This window comes from Leopardus geoffroyi, chromosome B4 (assembly GCF_018350155.1).
Source record: "Leopardus geoffroyi isolate Oge1 chromosome B4, O.geoffroyi_Oge1_pat1.0, whole genome shotgun sequence".
NCBI lineage: Eukaryota > Metazoa > Chordata > Mammalia > Carnivora > Felidae > Leopardus > Leopardus geoffroyi.
Genome location: NC_059341.1, coordinates 35,102,319 through 35,128,912, shown reverse-complemented (window position 1 = coordinate 35,128,912; position 26,594 = coordinate 35,102,319). Strand labels below are relative to the sequence as shown.

The 26,594-nt window shown below is 44.4% G+C and overlaps 1 protein-coding gene across 50 annotated transcripts in view; it reads left to right on the top strand.

Moving 5' to 3' along the window:
• Positions 1-26,594, top strand: part of CACNA1C (calcium voltage-gated channel subunit alpha1 C) — a 757,779-nt gene that overhangs the window by 585,358 nt on the left and 145,827 nt on the right. For 25 of the 50 annotated variants that reach the window (XM_045465322.1, XM_045465309.1, XM_045465310.1 and 22 more), the window contains exons 10-12: positions 16,430-16,504; positions 18,986-19,076; positions 26,535-26,561. In XM_045465322.1, coding sequence (XP_045321278.1) covers positions 16,430-16,504; positions 18,986-19,076; positions 26,535-26,561 — 193 coding nt within the window. The remainder of the gene's footprint in view (positions 1-16,429; positions 16,505-18,985; positions 19,077-26,534; positions 26,562-26,594) is intronic. The other 25 variants (XM_045465318.1, XM_045465317.1, XM_045465319.1 and 22 more) reach the window with 1 other exon arrangement.

Genomic DNA, 26,594 nt, shown 5'->3' with positions numbered 1-26,594 from the left:
AGAAGGATTTAATTGATTCTAAAATCCTGCAGTTCCCAGACCCCCAGAATCTGTACTGGGTCTCCTGCAGGATTCCCTGAACTCTGGAAGCAGCCTGTTGTTCCAGAGACCCTCCTGGCACCTGTATGCACTCCGATCTCCCTGCCTTGAAATCCCAGCTCCACCATCTGCCTTTGGAACTACATCAGCTCCGTTTCTACCTGCCCTCCCCTCACCGCACCCTCCACCTCTCCTCACTCCCAGAACACCTACTCCAGGCCTGCACCATATATTGTGTCTATTTATTTATCCACATTATACAATCTACTGGGGCACATACCTTATGAGGGTGGGAATTTTGTATTTTCAGCATTAGCACAGAGCCTGGCAGATAGGCAATGAGTAGCAGTTGGAAAAGGGATGAAAGATGGGGTTCAGAGGGGGAGAGGGAGAAAAGTGTGGTCTTGGCCTGAAAGTCTGAAATTCTGCCATTGGGAACAGATGACTGGGGCCTGCCTTGTCACTGTGTCAGAGCTAAAACCAGGAAGGGCCAGATGTGATCTAGCAGAGGATATATAATGAGTCAGACACACAAATTAATGTTTCATCTTCCATTTCTGATCTGTCAACATTTCTAACTTCTGCTAGAGGAAAGGCCCATTCCTTGATGTTTTTCTTCAGGTCCTCACCTCTTCTCCACTTTATTCTTCACATTCATCCAGAGAAGTATCAGAAATATCCTTATTTTCTTTCTCTCTGTAAGGCCAGCTAGCTGGCTAAGAATGGCAGTCAGGAAATGGTTAAGAGAGTACCAAGAAAAAATGCCTAGCTGCTTCTTTAGGATGGGAAAACTGAATACGTTTAAGGCTTGAAAAGGTCAACTCTCTTCCAAGGGGGCAGAGGTTTGATTTTCATCCATTATGTGGTCTTTGGCATCATGCTCATTTCATTCACTGGATGCGATGGAGATTTATGGAGTAAATGTTATCACAAGCTGAGACTTAATGAGATCTCAACTGTATCTCCTGGATGTAGTGGAAAGCAACCATTTTGGTAATAAATAGAGAACAGCATCTAATTTGTAAATTCCTCTTCCCGTTTCTAAGTTTAATCAGATCAACGAAACTGAAGGGAAATGTTGATGACCCAAAATTATTTTCCATGCCTCAGTCTGGCCAGGAAGCATCGCTCCTAACGGAAATGGCATGTTGCTCTGGCAATGGCAGGGGATGACATTTGTCATTAGACTAACCCAATTGTTGCATATTAAAAAATATATTTAGACAAAAATCTATTTAAAACCAAACTGGAACTGAGGCTCCAATATCGCTGTGACTAGTGTCACTGGTTCATAGAAGCAGAAATTCTTTCCAAGTAAGTTACAGAAATCTGGAGCAGGGGCCACTCTAAAAAGGCCCAGGACCCATATGATTGCACCCAACTGAGATCCAGAGTAAGGCTAGAAGGACCACCATGGTGCCCAGGTTGTGGTCCTAAATAACCTTTTTTTTTTTTTTTTTTTTTCAACGTTTATTTATTTTTGGGACAGAGAGAGACAGAGCATGAACGGGGGAGGGGCAGAGAGAGAGGGAGACACAGAATCGGAAACAGGCTCCAGGCTCTGAACCATCAGCCCAGAGCCTGATGCGGGGCTCGAACTCACGGACCGCGAGATCGTGACCTGGCTGAAGTCGGACGCTTAACCGACTGCGCCACCCAGGCGCCCCCTAAATAACCTTTTATGGCAAGGCAGAGAGCAGGTTAGGAGACCAGAACACAATCTCTGGTAGGTTCTTGGTTTCATTTAGGGTTTAAAAAAAGAATCCAAGAAGCACAAAAGGGATGTAAATGCAGCTATCTTCTTTCCAATTGTGCTTGAATAGGTTTTCAGGATTCATGGTAGTTAAAGATGTTTACAGATTGTCTTCTCACGAGCTGTTAAGCATTTCCAGGCAGAGACCGTGCCATAGGTAAGTTACTGTTAGCACACAGTAGGAACTTCATGAATATTTCATGAAAGGACTGACAACAATGATGAAGACATGGGGGAAGTTGATGGCCCCAAAGGGAGCTCCATTAACTGCAGCCATCCTTAGGGACTGGCCCTGGGAACACATATATCATCACTAAGAAGTGTTCAGACTCCAGATGACCTTTTAGATGCAAAGCAAGTGATCCTGAGGTTCTTCTGTTTAGCCTGAATTTTGCTTTTTCATTCCCCAATAAATATATACAGTTCCCAGGCATATTATCTCTAATCCTCACTTAAACCTCCAAGACTGGTATTATTATCTCCATTTTTTCAGATGAGAAAGATAAGGTTCAGATAATTTGCCCAAGGCCAGACAGCCAATACAAGGCTTAGCCAGGACTCATGCCCAGGTCTGTCTGACTCTAAGGACCAGCCTCTTTCTCTTTTGTCAGGCAGGAAAGAGGTGAGCACAAAGAACGAGGTAACCCCCCCAGCCCCCCTCCCCCTGCCAGAAATACCTGGTGATAAGGAGGGGAAGTGGAAGGGAAAGAAGACCCTGAAAAGTAGGAGACTGATTCATAGTCTCAGCTCTACTATGAATAGCTCTGTGACCTTGAACAAACCCTTCCCCCTCTAGGCCTCAGTTTCCTAGTATGTAAAAGTAATAATCTCTGGTTTTCTATAAACCCTTGAGCGTTCTGATCCCTTATAGCCCCCTCTGGCACTGTGTTTTTCTTTGAGTCCTGTATTCCAGAAGTTATGGGTGTCTGGGCCAGGCAGAGAATATCCTCCTTTTCACAGACCCTGTCTCTGCCCTTCATGGCTGGGCAGCTACAGTTGGCTACAGGATAGACAATGTCCAAAGTTCTTACTAGAACCTTGGGTGGCCTCCCTCCAGCATCCAGCAGCTATGCTTCTGCTCTGTTCCCAGAGCCAATATCCTGATAACTTTGTCTCTACCTTGAAAGCATTGAATGTTAGGATTTCAGCACTGGAAAGTGTCTCAGAAGCTCATTCCTACTCCCCTGGTGTCTTCATCTATGCATGAAACTCCTGTACAGCATCTATACAATATGGAGTCCATCCCCCCCCCTTTCTTGAACATTCTGTGAGAGGAACTCACCAACCAGGTCACAAGAAACCCCTTCCATTTTTGTGCAACTCCAGTTTTTATAAAATTCTTCCTTCTCCTGAGCTGACAGGAGACAAGTTGCTATTTAACTTCCACACCCTGGTCTGAGGTGTCAGGGGGCACAACAGTGCCCTCCCGATGGCACTGTTAATTACCCTCGCCTGGCTAATTACTCACACTAATTGCTTCTCTGTCTCTGCTTTCCCTCCTGCCTTACATTTCCATTAGGGCTGTGCTTCTGACATCATTGCCCACATCTTCCCATTGGTCCTCCAAGTAACCTATGAGGGAAGCACTGAGCTGTTAAAACCATGTATCCTTCCCAGACACTGAGTCAGTGCTGAGGAGGACCCTGGAACAGGGCTCCTGACTCTGGCATATACAGTTTCCATGACACTTCTCTGCCTGCGTCTCTCTTTCCCCCGCCCCTACGCAGGACATCTTTCCTCACCAGTGCTGACCTCTGTGCTTAGTCCCTCCCATCTGCAAGGAGGCTCACTGTCTACAGTTTTATTGGAATAAAAAATGGGCTACTGTCTCCTTTCTGCTTCCCCAAGTCAGGCAAATACTCTATCTTCAGTCCTTTTCAGCTAACCATCAGATAAGGATTACTCCCATAATGCAAGCAGCAAAAGCAATAGAGTTGCATGGATCTGCCCAAAGTCCCCATGTCCCCTCTCTACGGACCACCAACACCTGTTCATCATGCTGTCCACACAACCAGCAGTTCTCTTCCTTACTGGAAGAACTTCCTTACTGTTCTTTATCCCACCTGCCATGACCATGACTGTGTCCAAAAACCAAAATTCCTGTGTCCTTCCTTTTGGGTTTGCTGGGCCACTGAACCCACAGCACAAATCCTCATAGAATTGAGGATTCAGAAGGGGTGCAATAACCCAGAGGTGGCACTACACCCCATGCAGGAAGGCCAAGGTGAACCCAAGGTCATGCCTCCCATTTAAAGTTGATTTCTGGAGCATTAGCATTCCCACTTCCTGCCAGTACCTCCAGGCCTTTTGCTTGTTGAAGACAGTGGTTCCTGTTCTCTAGATTTCAAAAACCCTTTCTCTCTTCTAAAGGAAGAACAATCAGCCTCTCCAGCCAGCCCAACTCACCTGAGAAATTACAGAAGAGTTCTAAGATGAGGGAAAAGAGGGAGGAGGGATGCAGAGTGAATAATTCCTTTGATTCAGATTAAATCTTAAGGGGAACAATTTGGAGGGAGAGTATATTCAGTAGAATAATAAAGTGACATTGTCCGGCAGTAAAATCCACATGTTCTCCTTGCACATTTGGTTTGGGGGTGGTTCCTCCTTCTCTGCCTTGGTTTAGAGTCACCCCCGCTGCTGTGGGCATGAGCCACTGTACCCAGCGGTCACTAGTCTGAGCCCTTCTCCAGCATAGCCAAAGAGGGAGGAAGGAGGCTTCAGCAGGTGGCTATGTGCGTTCCAGTCCCCGCCCTGATGAAAGGGAGAATGAGTGAAACAGCGCTGACCCTGGCCCCACCCCAGAGATGCTCATCTGGACCCCTCTCTGAGGGTGAAGAAGAGCCATGGAAGAAAGCTGAATGGGGGTGTGTGCTAACCAGTAATTGTGAGTGGCCTCTGGGCCTCCAGCAGAAGTCATGGGCCTGCAGCACTGCCTATCTGGTTTCCCAGGGAAATCAGTGTGGTGCCACGGAAAGTGCCCTGCTTTCTGAGAGCTGTGGTGGAAAGAAAAGGACAGGAAAGTAAAGCAGAAAAAAGCAGGTGAGTCAATGAGGTGTGGCTCTTCCCTCCATTCACCAGCCAGAGTCAAAGGCACCATTGGCTGGGGGAGCAGCAGCAAACAGAGGACTGACAAGACTGCATCCTCTGCTCACACGAAGCCTCAGTCTCCTCATCTAGAAATTGTGAATGAAGACACCTTCCCTGGCTGTCTCCCCAGGTGGTTGTGAGAATTAAATGGCATGGTTTCCCAAGAGTAACAACAGTGCTGTGCTCTTCCTAATGAGCAGAGAATGAACTGTAAATATACCAGAGCACTGAACTACGTGGTACAAATAGTACCTGTTTGGGGAGGAAGAATGCTGTGATTCTGTTGGTCCAAGAAGGCCTCAGGAAGACAATAGGACTTGGAGGGTAAGAGGGTCTTATGCCTGTGGAGGAGCCCAGGGGACATTGCAGCAAAGACCAGATGTAGGTGGGTACACAGTTGCTGGCAAGCACCTTGCATGTGTTAGGCTCTCCACAAAATGCATCAAACCAAGCTAACCCAGTGTGGCATGCTCCAGAGGTCAAGAGGAGAGCTGAATGCCTGGCCCTGAGCATTCAGTAGGTAGAGATAGAATAAGGCCAAATCACAGGGGGCTCAGGAGGTAGGCTGCAGGTTCTGTGTGGTGCATGGCAGTGATGTGACATGATGAAATGATGCCTAGGGAAGGCTCCCCAAGCAGATGAGAGTATCAGGTAAGGGCTCCAAGAACCCCTTCTGTCTGGGCCCAGCCATACCCCTCACAAACAATCCACAACATGGTGTTGCATCAATCAGAGCACACTTCTTGTAAATCTCAGTTTATTTTTCTAAGCAAAAGAAACCTTAGGAATCTCTTCTCAAACCCCCAGCAAAGGCTTGCAAACTCCCAATAACAAGCAATTCCTCACCTCTCAAGGCAGCCAGGCCACTTCAGGAATGTTTCTTACATTAGGGAAAAATCTTCATCCCTCCAGTTCTTTGATGCCTTTTCCTTGTAGAACTACTCTGAGCAGGCAATATCTTCCCTCCAAGTGAAAAGACTTCAAATATTTGAGGAAAGTGATGCCTCCTAACCTACGTTAGACTAAACGTTTCTAATTTCTTCCTGGAACATGACATACAGCCCCCCCACCATCCCAGAGCTACCCCTCTGGCTGCTACCCCTCTGTGAATGTGGTCCTGAGCTCTGAACCCTATCCTAACAGGATCTGACTGATGCAGAGGAGGGGAGCACTGCTTTCCTGGGTCTTCAAGGCAGGGGGCCTAGGATCTTGTGAAGTGACACTGTAGAAGGACCTTTCAGTGCCACATGTGGGCCATTAAAATAGCAATATGGACCCAAGACTCCATCCTCACCCCAGCAAGCAGGAGGAAAATCACAACTGCAATCCTCCAGCAGGCGGAGTTGGGAGATTAAAGGACTTGCCACAGAAGGGGGCAAGCTGATTGATATCCTGACAGCTGCCCATAAACTCATTCATGAAATGCTGGGGCTGAAGAGGCACCATGGGGTTGGGAGCTAAAGTGACTCACTTCACATAAATGCCATTAATGGAGGCAGCCTAGAAATTTAAGGCAGCAATTTACTTGCATGCTGGAAGGGAAGGCAAAGCTAAGACCCTTCCCAAGAGGTGGTGCTCCTTATTCGGGGCAGCTCCTGTTTTGTGGGTACCCACATCCTTTGAGATTGTGCTGGGCTCCTGGAGGGCTTCTTGCAGGAATCTGACCTGAGTCAAAATTATCTCAAGCAGCGGAAAACAGTGAAAGGGAAGACAGAGCCCAAGAAAAAGAGAAAATGAGACTGAATCATGAGTTCTATATAGCCTCTGTAGACAGCAAGAACAGGGCACAAAGTGTAAACCTCATCCACAGTGGAACTTTTGGATTCCAGACAAGTGGAGGGAGCTCTGGGCCTCTGCTCAGCTATGATGTTCCAGGGTGGACTTTCAGCCTCCCCATGATGTGAGGGAATGGCAAGTGAGAAAGGCAGCAGTGCTGGATGTGGGGAGAGGACTCTTCCTCTACCACCAACCAGCTTTGTGACCCCAGGCAAGTCACTGACCTTCTCTGGACCTTAACATTCCCATCTGTAAAATAAAGTCTGCCCTACCCCTTGTAACCCTGCAATGCAGGTATGATTCAGATCTCCCTTTGCAGTGGAGAAACTGAGCCACAAAGGGATGAAATACCATGTCTAAGGAACAGAACTCCAAAGTGGCAGAGACAGGATTCAAACTCAGGCGACCTGGCTCCAGAGCCCATGCTCTTAACATGCTGCTCTGCTTACTGCCTCTTCCTCTTTGCCCAGGAGAGCTGACAGGGAAGCCCTGGGCAGGGTCATGAAATAAATGGCTTCTCCCAAGGACCTCCACCTGCACTTTCTGCTCCCCTTCTCCTCTCAGGGATCCAGGCACACTTGTAGGGCTCTCTAATCCTCTCTAATGATTGGGAAAGGGCTTTGAGAGGGGAGACAGCATAACATCTACCACAGTTCAAATGCTGGATCTTATTTGCTTGCTTTGAATAAATGACTTAATTCTCTAAGCCTCAAGTTCCTGATCTACAAAATGGGAATATATAATGGGAGCATATAATCCCTCGTAGGATTGTTTGAAGCTTGAATCAGTTAGCATGTGTAAAGTGCATGGAATAGTAGCTGTTATTATTCTTACTATTTCTTAATACTATTAATATTAGGATAGAAATAGCAGATACTACTATTACATGTCCAAGAGTCTTTGCACTCTGAAGGGACAAGACCCTAAAATGAAGGAATGACCAGTAGACATCACTGGACTGAGTTGGAGAGGGATTGAGAACACAAGTCATTCTCTGTCCTTGTTATATCATACCACATGGGTGACCATGTACTGCGAAACCAGGCTTTGGGAATTATACTGTTCCCCACAGCCTAAAAGTAGTTTGTACCTAAAAAAATTGAGTTTCCAACGGGATCCTACACAGGAAGGCCACCATCACCCATGTCCAGAAGATCCCATCTCAGCCCCAATGGCTGCAGTGAGCTCTGTTTTCCTTGGGGATGTCCATGCCCTCCTGTGTGGCCAGATGCCCTGTTTCCCCCATGGTCCCAAGGGCCTGAGAATGTTCCACACTGGCCTGCCATTCCTAATGAAGGTGGGGCAGGGTGAGGGAGGAAAAGGAAAGAGCCATGGGCTAAAGTTCAGACATTTGTTTGACCCAGCTAAACTTCCTTCCCCTGCCTCCTCCTGCCACTGCCCACCTCCCCCTACCCACATCCATGGCCCGACTCAGTGGCACCACAATTGTGGAGAGAAATTTTCTGCTTGGGAGCACTGGATGTTTATAGCCTGCTGAAAGCAGAGCGACCCTGGTTTTCTTCCTTGGATTATGGCTGCAGATCAAGGGCAGGCATTTATGCCTCCTCCCAGTTTATAGCAGTAATAATAATTATGATGGCACATCGTGCTTATATTGTGCCTTTTTAATAAGGCCACTTTGTTTGGCTTCTTAATATTTAATTGTGTTTTATATTTACTTTCTGATAGCTTAACATCAACCAGGTTTTAATTGCTTATATAGGGGAAGCCTTGCTGGGCCTGGGCTGGCAGGAAGCTTCTGAGAAGGCTCTGGAGGCTGTGGCACCTTTCTCTATGACCTTTCAACCCAGATAGGCTGCCATAGCTGGGCTCCATTTTGCTTTCTCTCTCCCTATCTCTTTCCTCTTCTTGGCTACAATCTACTTTTCTCCTCTCCTTCTCCCTCTCTTTCTTTCCCTTTGAAGAGACCTATAATTCATCATCTAATTTAATTTATTAATGTAAGAGATGAAGAAAATGAGACCCCAAATAATCATGTGGCTTATACAGGGTTTGGAGCTATTTCATGGCAAGACCAAGGAAGGGTCATCTTTGGTATTTCCTAGACTCACAGTACTAGGGAGATTCCTAAGACTCTCAGTTGGATAAAGACATATAAAGAGCTCCTTCACACATCAGCCTCTGTATTTGACCATATGTTTGATCTATCAAACTACAGAAAAGTAGTAAGGAATAACTTTCCAAGTTATTTTTTCTGCAAGAGAAAATGAAATGAAATAATGAAATGAAATGAAATGAAATGAAACATAACATAACATAATTTCTTCCAAGAGAGTATCCTGGGGCAGTAACCACAACCAGAATGCTGTGGGACAAAAGCCATGCCCACTGTAATACCCTGCATCACTAGTTCTTATCAATTAGTTCTCATGTATTTGAGCAGTTATTCTGGAGGTTGTCTGATGTACCCAGGAAAGCCCTGGACACAATGCCAGTCATGCTCTACCATTTACTACCTTTCACCTTGGACAAGTAAGTTCAACCTATGGGGACTACCCTTTCACTTAACCATGGGATACTACTATCTATCCTGGACCAGAGGGCTACACTGGTCAGGCTCCTGACAGAAAACAGACATACTCATTAAGTGGGCGATATAAGGAGAGGTTTAAAAAAAAAAAAAACACAGGAAGGTTTAAGGAAGTCAACAAGGGATAGCACAGTATCCTAGAGATAGCACCTATAGACCTGCTGGAAAAACCTGATAGACAAAGTGAGAGAGCAGTTTCCATAAGTCAGAGAGGGAGGTCATGAGGAGAGGGTCATGTGACCAGACCTGTGGCCTTCAGCAATAGGATGCAGCCACTCTGTACCACTCTGAACATGCCACCAGGGAAATGAATACCCCAGCCTCACTTTCCTCAGGCTTCATAGACATCCTGCTGGCACTCCCTATTTGTTGACCCAGCACAAAGCCCTAGTATAGGAGAGGTTGTTGTTTTTTTTACAAAGATCAGCCTTCTGGACTACAGGGCATAGCAGAAAGGGATGGAGGGTGTATCTGAAGGACAAACCCTCAAGATGTCCAGCATATTAGGAGTGCCCTTAAAACTCTGTGAAGATAGAAAGTGTTATTATAGTTCCATATTTAATACCACTAGGATCTGAAAGGGAGTCCAGAGAATTCTAATATAAAGACTCTGGCCTTGAGGAAAGTATAACTTAGTTAGGGAGATAAATCTAATACTTGTACAGCAAACTATAAGAAAAACAGATTAAAATTAGTTGGTAATATTAGCAAATACTTACAGTACTTACCATTTTGTAAGTTTTTTATAAATATTATTTCACTTAATCCTTACTAGAACTTCATGAAATAAATAGTATCATTAACCTCTTTTTACATATAAGGGAACCCCAGAAAGGTTAAATAACTCACCAGAGTTTCATGGCTACAAGAGGGTGAAAATAGAACTTGAATTTACATTTTGATTTTCAACGTTTATTTATTTTTGGGACAGAGAGAGACAGAGCATGAACGGGGGAGGGGCAGAGAGAGAGGGAGACACAGAATCGGAAACAGGCTCCAGGCTCTGAGCCATCAGCCCAGAGCCCCACGCGGGGCTCGAACTCACGGACCGCGAGATCGTGACCTGGCTGAAGTCGGACGCTTAACCGACTGCGCCACCCAGGCGCCCCTACATTTTGATTTTAAATTCTCATGGATCCAAATGTTCCAGGAACTCAGAATAGGGGACTCAATGACAGTAGGTTGTCCTGAAAAGCTCCACAAATGAGAACTGGGCCTCCAGTAATGGATGAAATTTGACTAGTTGAGGAGTCAGCACATTTTTTTTTTCTCTAAAGGGCCAGTTAGTAATTATTTTAGGCTTTGCAGGCCACACAGAGCCTGTATTGCAACCACTCAGCTTTGCTGCTATAGTGTGAAAGCCACCATGAACATACATAAGCAAAAAAACATAGCTGTGTTCCAGTAAAACTTTATTTACAACGTCACTCCTCATCAGGGAAATACAAATAAAAACCACACTGAGATATCACCTCACACCAGTCAGAGTGGCTAAAATGAACAAATCAGGAGACTATAGATGCTGGAGAGGATGTGGAGAAATGAGAACCCTCTTGCACTGTTGGTGGGAATGCAAGCTGGTGCAGCCACTCTGGAAAACAGTATGGAGGTTCTTCAAAAAATTAAAATAGACCTACCCTATGACCCAGCAATGACACTGCTAGGAATTTACCTGAGGGATACAGGAGTGCTGATACACAGGGGCACTTGTACCCCAATGTTCATAGCAGCACTTTCAACAATAGCCAAATTATGGAAAGAACCCAAATGTCCATCAGCTGATGAATGGGTAAAGAAGTTGTGGTTTATATATACAATGGAATACTACTTGGCAATGAGAAAGAATGAAATATGGCCTTTTGTAACAACGTGGATGGAACTGGAGAATGTTATGCTAAGTGAAATAAGTCATACAGAGAAAGACAGATACCATATGTCTTCACTCTCATGTGAAACTTGAGAAACTTAACAGAAGACCATGGGGGAGGGGAGGGGGAAAAAAGTTACAGAGAGGGAAGGAGGCAAACCATAAGAGGCTCTTAAATACTGAGAACAAACTGAGGGTTGATGGGGGTGGGGGGGAGGAGAAAGTGGGTGATGGACATTGAGGAGGGCACCTGTTGGGATGAGCACTGGGTGTTGTATGGAAACCAATTTTACAATAAATTTCATATTAAAAATTAAAAAAAAAACAAGCAGAAGTCTGGATTTGGCCCAAGGGCTATTGTTTCCTGACCCCTGGAATATGTGAAGAGGAGGTGGACAGGGTATGATCTATGATATATCTTCAAAATCCCAGAGGTTAGAATAAAGATAGTACATTCAAGGGACAATGAGAGGGAGGCCCAAGTTGGGCAGAGGATTTCTGCAGGAAGTAACAGGAAATAAGGATGAATCAATAGCATTTTAGTCAGACAGGGCTGCCCTAACAAAGTACCACAGATAAGGTGACTTTAACAACAGAACATTACTGTCTCACAGTTCTAGAAGCCGGAAATCCAAGATCAAGATGTCACCAGGGTAGGTTTCTTCTGAGGGCCCTGAGGGAAAGGCCTACTCCAGGTCTCTCTCCATGGCTTATGGTTGGCCATCTTCTCCCTGTGTCTTCACATTATCTTCTCTCTGTATGTCTCTGTGTCCAGATTTCTTCTTCTGATCAGCATACCAGTCATATTGGTTTGAACCTGCCATAATTGTATCATTTTAACTTAATTACTTCTTGAAAGACCCTTTCTGCCAATACAACTACACTCTGAGCTACAAGGGCTAGGACTTCATATGAATTTCTAAGGGGCACTCACAGCCATTACAGATAGCATGGAGCCAGATTACGGGGAGTTTTAGATTCCAGATTAGAGTCAGTGGGATAGGAAATTAGGAATATTTTTGCATGTTAGCCATAATTCTGATTAGTAGTTTGAGAAAATGAATACTAATTATACCATTCATATGCAAAAAAAGACAATAAAATGGGCATCTGCCAATTAAATAGCAAAGTAAATTGTTCAGTTCATACAAGAGTGCATGGAAGCCTGAGAAACTAGATCCTGGCAGTCTGGCAGACCCAGAATTCAGCCCATTGGCACCATACAGCACTGCACAGCACTGGAGAAGTTCAGGTTGGGTGAGAAATGCCTTCAGCTCTGTGGGCTTCTGATACCTCTGCCACTGCCTGGGATGTCTGGCCCTGAAACACCAACCCTCTCCCAACAAAAGGAGATAAATGATTGACAAAAGTTCATGAGTTCTCTGACCTTGGGTAATGAGATGAGTAGCTAAATTCCAAACTGAAAATCAGGCATTTCTCTGGGCAGATCTCAAGAGAGGCCAGCCGTTCCTACTGAAAGTCACAACCGAACATTGCAAAACCCCATCCCTGGGACGGTGGGTGACCAAAGATTTTAGAACTAGGCAGATTTCTTCATCTCTCCTGGGTCCATTTTTCATTTCCTCACATGGATCTTTGCTCTAATGTCACTCAGTCTATTGTGATGCATAAAAATATCTGAGACAGACAGCCTCAAGAAGCAAGGCCGGATATTTTATGTGTGGATGGTTCTCCACATATCTCCCCCTAGCCTTGGGACAGGAAGGAAGGAGGGGGAAAAGGGAGGAGGAAAAAAACAGTAAAGGAAGAGATGCCTAAGAAGATTTTGCTTATGGTTCCCTTTGTGGATTAATTGCTAAGTAGCTGTAGTGACTTTCTTTTTCTTTATCAAAACCAATGTTGCTCTTACTCTCAAACTTTGGTCAGAGCCCCTTCTGGAGTCATTTTTTATTTGTGTGGATGAGTATAGCCATCTTTGAACACACTTATTGCATCATGATAGCTAAATTAGATCTTTTTTTTTTTTTTTTCTTACAGAAGACATGAATGCTAACACACTGGAACAACCTGGAGTAGATTTGCCACTTGGTCATTTTTTTTAAGTAGTATAAGGAACTGACTGGAGACATTAGTCTTACAGAGAGCTTCTCTGTTGACCATAGTTTTGGAAAGCCTGGCCAGCTGATCTGTGCAGCCATGCTTTCAAAGCACTATCTTGTGTTTAATGGGAGATTCTTAAATTTTAGTAAACCTTCAGAGGGTTTGCAAACCCAAATGTACCAGGAACTCCACCATGGCTTAGATCTAGTGCTACTTTCCCAGCATGATTACCAGATTCAGATTATCCCACGTAGAAAATGGCTTATTATAATCCCCCCAGTATCCACACAGCTTTTCTCCAAGTAGGTTGGGAGAAACATTGGTTACTGTGAAACAAGAACTGTGCACCTCCCTTGAAACATAGAAATCATCTACCAGGGACATCTGGGTGGCTCAGTTGGTTAGGTATTCAACCCTTTATTTCAGCTCAGGTCATGATCTCAGGGTAGTGGGATCAAGCCCCACATTGGGCTCCACGTGGATATCATGCATGGAGCCTGCTTAAGATTCTCTCTCTCCTTCTGCCTCTCTGTCTCAAATTAAAAAAAAATCTACCAAGCACTGTTCAAACAAGAGTTTCCACCAAAAGAAAATGTTTGGGGGAGAGAAGACATTAATTCAAGATGTAATCAGTTGTTGGTGAGGTGGAATCTACACAACTCATTGTAGTAGTTGTGATATTACTAAATGTGTAATTATGTTATCCACCACCTGCAATGGCAGTTGTTAATTACTCTTCCAGGAAAATCTCATTTCTTTGGGAATCTTCTCAACAGAAGTCAAGGGACAGGATAGTCCAGAAACCCAGATTTGATCCATAGTACCTGCTAACGATGAAATTAGAAAGTTATAAAACTAGCTTCCTCTCCCACATTCTTTCTCAGTATTCTCCTTATTAAATCCATTCAAAAAGTACATTTTATTCCACAGAGGGTATGTTGTTATGACATTGTCTGCAGATGAGCAGACATCAAGCTTCACTTCACAAGGCATCAAGAGGGTTGCCTTTAGAGGAGAGGTGCCCTCAGGCACCAGGGTTCTTTGCCATCTTTCTGCCTTAGTTTCCAACCAATTCACTGTCTGAATGGCCAAAGAAGAGTCAGAGTCTCCAGCTCATCCATAGAATAAATATCTAACAATTATAATTCTCAACTTTCAACAGTTCGGGCACTCATATTTCAAGAAGGAATCCAAGTCTCTCTCTCTCTCTCTCTCTCTCTCTCTAGGGCAACAAATCCCTTAAAGAATCAACTGTGATCCTGCTGTCTAAGCCCTTAGAAATAGAAACACAAACTGCATTTTCACCCATCTTATTCTCTTAGGTATTTACAGGATAAACTGTCACAAATAGGTACTAATATTAATATGTTAATGTATTGCTCCTTCCAAGTGAGATGTTTTCATTTCAGCAAGGAACCTTCAGATATATGACTTGACCCAACAGAGCAGACCTAGCAGACACTACTGAACACTCTTAAGGGAGAGGATTTAGATGCTCTTCATATAACTTGCCAAACAGGTGGCTGCCAACTTTGCCCATATGAGATACCAGCCCTGGTCAAATTCAGTTATACACTGAGTGACGATGTATTTATCAAGCTCTATTGTTTTAAAAGTTATCATGCAGTTATTTCTGAAATCAAACAATATGGGACAGTACTGATACCAAAGCCAGAAGCTGAATAATGCTTCTGTATAATAGGTCCCAATGTTCTGGTCTTTCCTTCACTGACCAAGTGTCTCTTGTTTCCCAAGACAACTGTGTGAACAAACTTGGTGACTGGCAGACTATGTTGACCCCTTTACACCTCCAAACAAAAGACTGCTCATTATAAGATGCTTACTTCAGTGAATGTTATCATTATAAATTGAGACATATATTCTGCTAGAAAGCAATTGTAACCAAGTCATTCATTTCAGCTCCTAACCTTCAGGGCTTTTCTTATATAGGATTTTTGAGAAGTGAGAAAAAATGCTACTGTTGTAAAGTGTCTGCTTATTCTAAGCTTTGTGTTTTAAAGATGTGTGTTTGGGACATGGCCCTTTACCTAGGTTAAAAATAAGCCTGACCCTTTTCAATCATGAACCAGTCTTCAGAATTCTCACTAACAAGCAACATTCAAGGATAGCCATTGAATGTGATCCAAGTTCCAGGGAAAGTGGATAAAATAAAGAAGCACCTAAAAACTTGGATTGACCTTCCTCTTCATGCCCTTTCCTGGAACTGATGGGACTACCTACCCATTCCTCATCAGGGCACATGCTTCCTCTCCTGAGAGGTAATGAGATTTTCCACCTCATTAATAAGTTGTGACTAAGCCTCACTCACCACTGGTCCCCAGCAATCTCCATAGAGGCCTGGCAGAGGTGCAGTCAACACTAATTTTGTCAGAATGGGAAAATTCTCTTTCTCTGGAATTAGATAAAGCATTTGACATCCAGAACTCAAAGTCTGTTGCAGAATACAGAACTCCCCCTCTTCCATTTGTGGCAATCAGTGTTTTTACAATCTCCTTAGTACCTTCTTCTTCAACCAGAGCCCAGAGCCAAAAGAAGCTTACACAACTCTTCTCCCTTATACACCAAACTCCTCCAAAGACCACCCATTGACAAGCAACTGAGCAACTTCTTTGCCTGTTTAAACTGATTGAAAGCAGATATGTATGTGTTGAATATGATCAGGCCTGAAGCACTTTGTGGATCTTTATTGAATGGGACTGAGTAGTTGAATTGGACAAAGGAACAAATAGATCCATGGATTGTTTTCCATCTGCAAGTGACATGATCTGGGTGTAAGTAGTAAGAGAGGGGTAGATCCACTACAGGTGGGGAAGAGGTCAAGTCACCTGGCTATTGGGTAAGAGTGATAGGGCACACCAATGCTGTAGTTTGATTTTAGCAGTTACCCCAGTGGAGCCTGTAAAAGAGGCACGTCCCTAGGGAGGCAGCAGGGATGGGTGACAGCATCTCCAAGGAAACTTTTCCCTCAAAGCCACTAACTAGATAGACCAGTGTAGACTGAAGCTTCTTCTGGAGTAATTCCTTCTCCTCAGGGTCCATCTTTTGTTTTGTGTCGTTAATTCATGTAATTTGGGGTTTTGGTTCTATTTTGTTATGTTTTCTTGTGTGTTTTTGATTTATTGCTTTTTACAATTTTCTTAGTTTATGTTCAGGGATTAAAATGGATGTTCTATGTGAAAGCTGAGTTCCTTGTTTCTTTCTTTTGCCCGTGGCTGACTGCATGCTCTCTGTTGATGTCTTGTTCCTGGTCTTGACTCCATCTTGTCTGTGAAAGGAAGCACTCCAGCGGGCTTGCTTGATCAGAAGAAAGGGAAGTTTGCTTGGTTTAGTCACTCCACAGAAACCCATGGTAATGTTCCCCTGTGTTCTATGTGTGTAAATATGCATTGGTACATACCAGACTGGAGGGGAGGGTATTTTTCTTGATGGCTTGTGATACAGTGGTCCTGTATGTGTGTGTCTGTGTGTATGTGAGTGTGTCTGTGTGTATGTGCGTGTGTGTGTGTGTGTAAGGGTATGGTAACCTTCCCCACTCAAAGCCAGTGCCTTATCATCTCTTAATATGTATAAAGTCAGCAAACATGACTTTATACATGACAAAACAAACAGCAAAGCTGATTGCAGCAGCTATTCCTTTATGGAACCCTTCCTTTGGATAGTACCACCCAAGATTAAGGTTACTGTAAATGCCAACTTGATACTGATACAGGCAGTTCCTTGATTTAGAAGATTATATGGTTCCTCCTTAAAGCCCAGGCATACCCACTTCTAATTTGGTTGTCTTTCCAAGCCTAGCACCATCCCCATCATACTACTCCAGTAGCACAAAAGGGGCTCTCTGGGAGCAAAGTGTCTCAAAGTCAGAGCTCTATAACTTTAAAGAATGATGCCTGAAGAATTAAAGTAACCTTAGGTCAGAGAGGGCCAGAGATAGATGAAGTGAAAGAATGAAGGCTCTTCAATTGTATGAAGGCTCTTCAATTGTATGAATGTATGTATGGATGTAACAAGGAACCTGACAAGCTCTGAAAGTGCTGTCTTCCCTGCTCACAGTGCTAAAACCATCCCTAAGGTCTGGCCTCACATACCAGCTCCCTCAGACATCAGGCTACAAAGGGAGTCTAAATGCTATAAAATTGAACACCATCATTTGGCTATTCACCACGCTCCTTTAATGCTTCCAGAGCCTTATTTGGCTATAAGAGCCCTGTCTTACGGTGTAGAGTGAGGAGTTGGTCAATAAGGGACAATTGAGATGAGCATGGTGAAGGGGGTCATGATACTTGTGCTTCCAACCAAGTCCTACTCCAAACCCACTGTGTGAATGTGAGAATCTTCCCTTCCCTGTTTTGTAAAGTGAAGGGAACAAGTTATAGCTGGGTAATATCTAAAGTCTCATCCAATGACAACCTTCTTTGAAATGGCATCCAGATTTCTTTTTACCCAACTGTATTAAAAGTGAATCCTAGGGGGGAGAGGTCAAACATATGGTAAGTCATGGGTTCCTATTTGTATCTTGCATGTTCCTGAAAGGAGTGTCTTCTCACCCACCCATCTTGTCTTCATCCAAAATAAAAGAACCTTGGAAATTTTCCATCCAACAACGTTATCCATATAACCAGTAGAAGCTTTTCCTGGGCTGTGGTGGCCCCATGGTGATTTGTCACATGGTGCCACATCACCTGATACCATACCCTCATTAACTGAAAATTCTGTGGCTGCTGAGGGTTAGTGATTTTCTCACCACATGAGGAGTTCTGTTCTGCAAGAAGAATGGAACCAGGACCAATGCTATAATGACCCCTCTGAAGAACAAGGGTTACCAAAAATAAAACTTCTGGGTCATATTAAAAGGGTAAGAAACGGTGGAGAAGAAGAATTCTCTTGAGTAAAACTTTTATTTGGAATAAAGAATAATAATAAATGGCTTCTCTAAGCCGCCACACTGGGTTGCAAGCTAGATGACTCCTGCTGCTCTGGAAATCTAGCCCACTGCTGCCTTGGGAAGAGAGTGTAGATTGACTGGACAGGTTGGCACCAGTGGAATTAGATGGTTTATATCCAAAGTCAGCCTGTTGGGATGGGAACGTCAGATTTACTGGAAGGGGAAATAATATCCCAACCTATCTTTAGTCTATCTTCAAGTCACATTTAAATTTAGTTGGTGGATTCCACAGTTGTGATCCTCATTCTTGGTATCTGTAGTGCTAGTTTGAATCTTAGTACATGATTCTGGTAATAGCCATTTATTTCAAGCTCCCTATTTCAGGTATGGTCCTAGATACATCCAGTATGCACTACAAGACAGGGAGCAGTCTTCCACATCCATATAGTAGTTCATGAGGCAACAAAAACACCCTTTCTACAAATAAGCTGGACCCTAAATTTGGGGATGAAGCCCCTTAGAATTGATGGGTGGGGAAAAAAGCAAAATAAAATATTTTCATGAAAACTCTTCTTTTTATGGCTAGTAGTGGATGCAAATAGAAAACTTTTCTATTGTAGGAAAAGGTAGAAAAGGATTCAGTGGTCACTGTTTTCAAGAAGCAAATGACCTTATCACCATATTTCCTCCCAAATCCTATGAGTTTGAGTGTCCTTGGCAGCAAAACTTACCCTAGACAAGCATCAGGCATGTTGGTCAAGGAAACCCCCAAACTTGGCCATGGCACTGTTCACAGCAGCACCACTGTACCCCACTATTAGATGCTGCTCGCTTTCATCCTCCCAAGCAGCACACAGTCTTGGAATAGGGTGTTGTGCAAACTAATGCTCTTCTCTCCCCTTTTCTTCCCACCCTCAATGCCTTGCATCCCTTTGACTCTTATAGTGAGCATGCCCACAAGTGAGACCGAGTCTGTCAACACCGAAAACGTGGCTGGAGGTGACATCGAGGGAGAGAACTGCGGGGCCAGGCTGGCGTGAGTAGGCACGGAGAGCCCAGGGACTGGGGCTTTTCCAGGTGTGCGGGAAGGGATACTGTGTCCTGAAATCACAATGGCTTGGCCCATCGTGGTTGAGGCAGAGGTCAGAGAAACATAAATCTCAGGTGGTGACTTGTGTGAGAAAAGACTGCCCTGGGTTGAGTAAGGCTCCTAGGCAGGGGGAAAAGTCTTAACATTAAAGCCAGTCTCCAATTCTGCACTCCTGTAAGGGTCTGACTCATGGATTTCAAGCCCCTGTGCATTACATCAGTGAAATATAGGGTGGTGGGGGGTTAGAGGTGGCTCCAAAGTCTGTTTCTTCCCAGCCTCTCTCACCCCCTGTCACATGAGACACCTATGTGAGGGTCCCTGGGTCCTGCTGGTAAATGTGACCTGGAATAAGAGGATACAGGTAAGAAAATAACCTGGGAGCTAATAAACATGTTGGTCCTTATCTGCAACTCTAGTTACCCACCTAGTAAAGGGAAATAGAGATTCCTGAAGTGCAACCTTTAGTTATTGCAGAATTCGTCAGTGTTTAGCCTGGAACGTGGCCAGTCACCTCCTCCAAAAGCAGCTCCAGCCTAGATACCTATGACTTCCCTTTCCCTGGGTCAGACCCCAGGGCCTAGGCTTTGGTGAGTGACTGGCCCAGGACTGGGCCAGGTGCATAGAGGAACAGTTCACACATGAATTATCACAATCACCCATCTTAGTTTTATCTTAAAAATGGAAACCAGTAGTCCCTGGGAAATGTTCCTCCACCAAAGAACGAAGGGAAAAAATAGTTTAACTGCTAAAAATAAGCAAACTGCTGGTTCTGTTACCAGCATCTCATCAGAGTCCAAAGATTAAAGTTATATTCTGTCAGGGATTCACATTGACCTTGGGAATGAGGCCTCATGGAACATTCAGGATCTGCTTTGGGAAGTGGAACTTACTCTTCTTGTTGACTTTGTGGTATAAGAACTGTAAACTCACCTTGGTCCCTGAAAAGCACTGCATGCAGAAGGCTCTGAGTAGGACCAGTCCCAAATAAAATTAGTTTCAAAATCATTCCATCAGTGAAACAGTATCTTATTTCACCCTTCATTCCTGAAATGACTCAATGGTGTGAGCAAACCCCAACCCTTTTAAAAAGATTCTCCATAGATAAGTCTAAACAGAAGCCATGCCAGCCTTGAGAATGATCTCCAAGCCAAAGGAGAAGGGAAAACAAGGCTTAAGAACAGACCAGCTCTTGCAATTTCTATTTCCAGGGTACACAGGGCCTTCAGTATCACTCACTCTGACAGTGGCACCAGGGAGTCTGTACTGCAGATTTCTCGGCATCATTGGGAAGCAATTATTGTCAAAATGTTGTTAAAATACGGGGCTAATTACATTTTTAAACAGCAGTCCAAGCCTTTCCCTCTTCTCCTTTTGGAACCATACAAAGCAAGCACTCAAGTTTTTGCAAATGGGCCCTAGAAAACCCTCTAAGTCTGTCAGGCCTTTCTCTGGTCTTTATAACATGGAGGACCCTGCAACTCCGGCTTTTAGGCATAGCCCAAGTTGCAGACCAGGAGGGACCAGGGGAGTTCCCAGCTCTAGGAAGTCACTTGAGAGTACATTTCAGGAGAGTATGGTGGCTCTGTTGGAGGGTGAATATGATTATCCCCCAGAGAGGGAAGCTGGCACCTCTAGTATATCTGTCATTTCTTTGAGGACACATTCTGCAGGCTGGGAGAGCTCTGTAGAAATGGTTCCTATTATCCTTATGAATATCCACATTGATGCATCTACTCTGTGCATATAAAATACCTAGACACAGTACCAGAACTATAATATATACCTAATAAATTATGGTCTTTCCACCATCTCTCTACTCACCGCCACCCCACTCCCTGCCTCAGCCAACCATGGGATAAGACCACCAACATTCCTGGTGGGAAACACAGTGTGAGAACTGACTGGTGACTGAGACTGGGTCTTATGGGAAGGAGACAGTGAGGGTCTAGCATTTTTAAAGCTAAGAGTTAAAAGGCTTGTGTGGTTGGATGAGACCAGGATGAGAATTTATAGGCAGTGAGAAGGCCTGATGAAGATGGTTCCTGAGGGGGTGGGGGCACAGAGAAAAAGGAACTACAGTATATTTTTGGGGGGAGATGGAGGTGATTAAAAAGAAGGAGCCATCAAAGTTTGAAGACAGTAAGGATGTTGAAGTAGAATTTGAAGCAGGGGTCCAACCGAGGGGCTTGCAGGTACTATGCAGTAAATAGGATATAGAGGTCCAAGGTGCAGCTGTGAACAGGGATGGAGCCACACACTTGAGGTTATCAGTATAAGAGCTATTAATGAGGGTATAGGACAAGGGTTGTTCATAGAGGAATAGAGTCAGAAGGCCAAGGGCTGAACCTTGGGAACCTGACACACAGAATAATAAGAACAAGTAAATGAAACAAATGAAGAGATGTTAAGGGAATAGACAGCAGCACTTGCCTGGAATCCATGGGAGAAAGAATTTCAAGAGAGAACTGTTTACTTGTACATTCATTCAAAGTATGCCCAGCTTGGTGCTAAGTGATGGTGATACATAGCAGTAGAAAGATTGATATCATCTCATTGGAGTTTATAATCTGTGTGGAAGTGACATTAAACAAGTGAATAAGTCACTGTAAACAGGATAAGTGTTAAGAAGGAAAAGTATATTGTAGGGCTAATAACCGGTTAGACTGGCAACTTTTTTGAAGAATTAAATTTAAGCTGAAAAGTGAAGGGTGAAAATACATTATTGAAGTGAAGAGTAAGGAAGAATGTTCCAGTCAAAGGCAACAGTGTGTTTCAAGGCCTTTGGATGGAAGAACTGAGAGGCCAGTGTGGTCAGGGCAGAGTATGCGGGGAGAGACAGGGAGTTGAGGCTGGAGATGGGCATGGCCTGGTAGACCCCTTAATGATCTTTGTCTCTGTTACAAGACTGTGAGAAGTCATTGAATATGAGAAGTCACAAGAACATGGAGCTGGGTAGGGAGGCTGATTTGGTTTGTTTTGCATTCTTGAAGGATCACTTGGATGTGAGGAAAAGAATAGGTAGAAGCAATGCCAACATGGAAGCAGGCACACAGTAAAGCATCATCAGTAGCAATTACTGAGGTGTGAGGTGATGGTGGCTCAGGCTAGAGTCACATGTGGAGATTAAAAAGTGGTTGGGTTATTTGTGTGTTCTGGAGCCATACTCTATAAGACTTGTTTGTGGGAGTTGGAGTCTTAGAGAAGGAGAGGAGTGGGAATGAGCCAGTGTAGGGCACTTGCTCCAGAAGTGAGGCCATGGAAGGGAGAGAAGAAAATAAGATGGCAGAAAGGAAGGCAGCAGTGGCCAAGTAAGGGCTTGTAAACACTGGCACAATCTTTATGGCAAAGAAGAGGCCAGTGAAAGGGGAGGGTCTAAGGATGCCAGAATGGAAATGAGTGATTATTGGAAGGCATTGCCTAAAAGGGGAAGGTTGACTTCAAAGATGCAGTTGGAGACACAAGATTTACAAAGGAAGAAGGAGTTCCTTACCTCTGGGACTAATTGGAAGATAGAAAAAGAAACCTGGCATCAGCAGACCTGAGGTCAAGTCTCAATCAGCCACCAGCTAGCCATGTGACCTCAACCAAAGCACCTCCCCTCTGAGTCTTGGTCTCTCCCTCTGAGACACAAAGGAGTTGCCCTGGTTGTTGGCTCAGAGTGCTGTTAGCAGAGGCCTAGGGCCCCTGGGAGCCACCTGCAGGGGCTACTGCAGAAGGGGACCACTTTCACCTCTTTTACATATTGGGCTTCCATGTAAGATTTCATATGAATAAAACATTCTACAACTTGATAAATTGCAAACCATAGATCCAGGTGATATCTAAGGATCCCTTCCAAGCTCTCAAATTCTACAGTTCTATAACAAATATAAAATCCAAAATGGGCTCCAATGCAGAGTGAATGATAGGAGTCATACCAAATTATCTGTCATTTCATCACAGAAAGTGGGGGTTAGGTGTCTTAGGAACCTGAAGAACAGTACAGAGGTTTCAAACTAGTGAGCCACCAAGAGGTCACTAAAAGATTGCTGAGCATTGCTGAAGCCACAGTGGAGCCTGACATCGTAAATGTGAAGTCAGCCTCACAGAACAATTCAACATATTTTTTGGCAGGCTATGTGGCCCAGAAGCACTAAACACAGAGAGTGGTGTGAACCAGGGTGGCAGTTTAGCAAGACAGGCAAAGTAGAAGTCCCAGGTACTGTGTGGAGAGCAACATCAATGTGACCCTGGGGCCAACCTGAGAACTGGACGTTAAGGCTGACATTAACCTGAGAACCCTACAAGGGTGTGAATGATAGGGAAGACATAGTGAGGGCAAAGATTGGGTTCGGAGGAAGAGCAGGAGGATTAATAGAGAAGGTGACTCTGTCCAGAATGTGGAGTGACTGAGCTAAGCATCCAGTTGGAGCAGTGTTCTGTGATGACAAGGTCCATTACCCTTCTAGAAATAATATCTGAGAATGGTGTTGAAGTTGTGGAGTCCAGGAGGTTGAGTCAGATGTGTGTTAACCTGGATGGCGACCACTGTGCCATCTGACTTAGGTTAGAAGCAAATTGGGACAATTTAGGGAAATACTATTTCATACAGCAAGTAGTAAATATATGGTTCTCATTACTCTAGGAAGGAGAGAAAGTCTGAAATATAAATAGTTCCCAAGAAGTAAGTAGTTAAGCAAAACAAAAGGAGTTTGGATTTGTCTTCAATTTTGAAACTTAATATCAACAAAGAAAATCATGGCTTCCTAGAAGGTTTGTCTTGGAGGCTTGGGTAGAGAAAGTATCCTGGGTTGAAGGAACTTCAAGTCCAAACCAGTAGAATTGTTCTGATGGACTTAAGCATGAGTTACTTTCTCCACCTCCCTGCTCTCCTTCAGGAAGCCATTTAAAACACAAGGTAGGGATTGTACCTCACTAGGATAACAATGATAGAAAAAGCCAAGAAGACTTCTAAGCAAGTTGTGCGTACCCCATTGGAGTTTGGAAGACCTCTACTGTTCTGAGGAATCTGAAGTGGTTTAAAAACCGGTGGAAGGAAGCAGCATTTACCACATGTCAGCCAGACCAGGGTGTGGACTGGTGCCATGGTACAAGGCACCCAGGTGCTCTGGTGCTTGCTTACTCACACAGTAGGACAGACCAGCCTTCCAAACCCTGAGCCAATGGTTACTTCCCACAAGGTGAAGTTGCTGAGCAATGGGATTCCTCTGTTTTCATGAAGTGTGGTCCTACAGTTGTCTCCCACCTATAGGAGGGAGTATGGAGAAATTCAGACGCTTGGCCTTTACAGAGTTCTAACCTCAGCTCTCCAAGGACTGAAGTTTCCTTTGTCTCCAGATGTTGCCACTTGAGCAGTACCCTCCCCATTTCTTAAGTAATATGATACTTAAAAGGTAATGAACATTTCTGACCCATTGAACCTAAAATTACATTCATAATCCCCTGAGAAGAGCAGCAACAATAATAGGCTTTGAGTGTGGTATCCAGGGTTATACATCAGGACTTGAAACTAAGTGGAAAGGAAAGTCCTACTCTATTTCCTCCTCTTCAGAATGTTCCAGAATGCCACAGAAGGACCCATAGCTGATGACCATGCTGGAACTAGGACTAACACCTCATTTCAAACACCTCAGCTCTGATCCCCCTCTATGCCCACTCCCCAGAGTCATTTACCTGGGAGATATGATATTTGGTTTTAAGAACCCACTTTTGCTGATCCACTTGGACTGAGAGAGACCCTTACAGGAAAGAGCATGTGGTCTGCATTAAAGGACACCCTAGAGAGGATCACTGAGACATTTCTGAAAGAAGGCCTGGGGCCAGACCAGGTTCTGTAGACAGAGTCACAAGACTAAAGCCCGCGGTCATCCACTTTGGCTTATGCCTAACAGCAAGGAGAGTCAACTCTCCAAAAGTAAGCCTAGAGAAGACCCTGAAGGTCCCCAAGCTCAGCATGGCCTGCTGGAGAAGAGAGGACCCCAGATTCCCCAACACCCAATTAGCATCTGGAAAACATTTGTTTCTCCCATTAAACCGTGGCTCTAAATAAAAATGCTGTCCTTGGCTCCCGATCCCCTTCCCACACACTTTGTTAACATGTGATTAAACACTCCAGCCCTAGCAGGCAGTCTTAGGGGTGGGGAAAGGTTATTAGCTAGTGGTTCAGAGCAGTAAAGGCACTTGGCTAGGATTCTCAGTGCCCCAGAGATATAATTATCTCACACACGATGGCTTTGCCACCTGTCACATCTTCTGTTAATTTTTTTTTAATAAAAAATAATGAGAGGGGTTGTTTTCTTGCTGTGTGACACAGCTTGCTTTGTGCTGAGCTAGGACAACACAGGCTTGCAGCAGTTGACTCCTGAACTCCCTGCTCATGTTTTCTCTCTGCATCTGTCTTTGTCTCCCTACCAATGTCTCTGTCCCTTTCTTCCTCCCCAACTTACATTCTGCATCCATCTGGGTATCCATCTGAGCATGGTTGCTCCACCTACAATCTCTCCACCTTACTCCCTTAACACCAAAGGCTTTTCTGATACATTGCCTTCAATTGTTTTGTCTCAAATGCTTACATTCCCTGCCCCCACCCCTTCTTCCCTCCTTCTCCCCTCTCTCCTTCCTCCCTTCTCCCAGCCTTCCTCCTCCTAGTCTCCTGTGGACTCTCCTATATGAACTTGGTAGCCTCAGGGCCTCCTTGAAGATTCCTCCCTCCCCATTCAATGACCCTTTGAGTCACACCTGCCCTATGCTTTCACCTGAAAGTTCCCCATGTCTTTAAGGCTGCACATAACTGTCAGTTTCCTGAGCTTCTGACAGGACCTGTGGCTGTTCCTTTAGGCCCAGCCGCAGCCCTCAGGCCAGGATTGTAATGGCCTTTCAGTTCCCAACTGGCTTCTATTGCTTATCTTCTCTTCATACCCCAGCATTGGCTGGGATCCTGTTCAGACAGCAGTGGGGTCTGTGATGACGTGCTCCTGCCTCTGGTTTCCAACTGGTGAGACTTTCACATCTGCAGAGAGACCTTCCTGTCCTCCATGGCTCTCATCAAGGTGCAGCATTCCCTACATACAGCCTAACCTAACTTCATGGGACCTGCTGAGCAGATGCTGTTTGCCACATGGCGCCTCCAGAGACTCTCCAGAGAGTGTTGCTTCCACTTAGAAAATACTGGATTTGTAGACTTGTCAGTCGTTGGTTTTCACATTCATTCACACAAACGTGCCAGGAGATGTTGACAAATAGGGTTTTGTCTCTTCAGAGTTGTTCTACTTCACTCCACACATCCATCCAGTGCCCATTTATAGTCATGCAGGGACATCAAACTTCTCTAGAATTGCTGAATATCTTTTAAATGGAAGAATATGCATATGTGTCATTTTGTAACATCTGCTTTTTCTCTTTCAGCCATCGGATTTCCAAATCAAAGTTCAGGTGAGTGAGATGCATGTTCATCTTCTTTCCTAC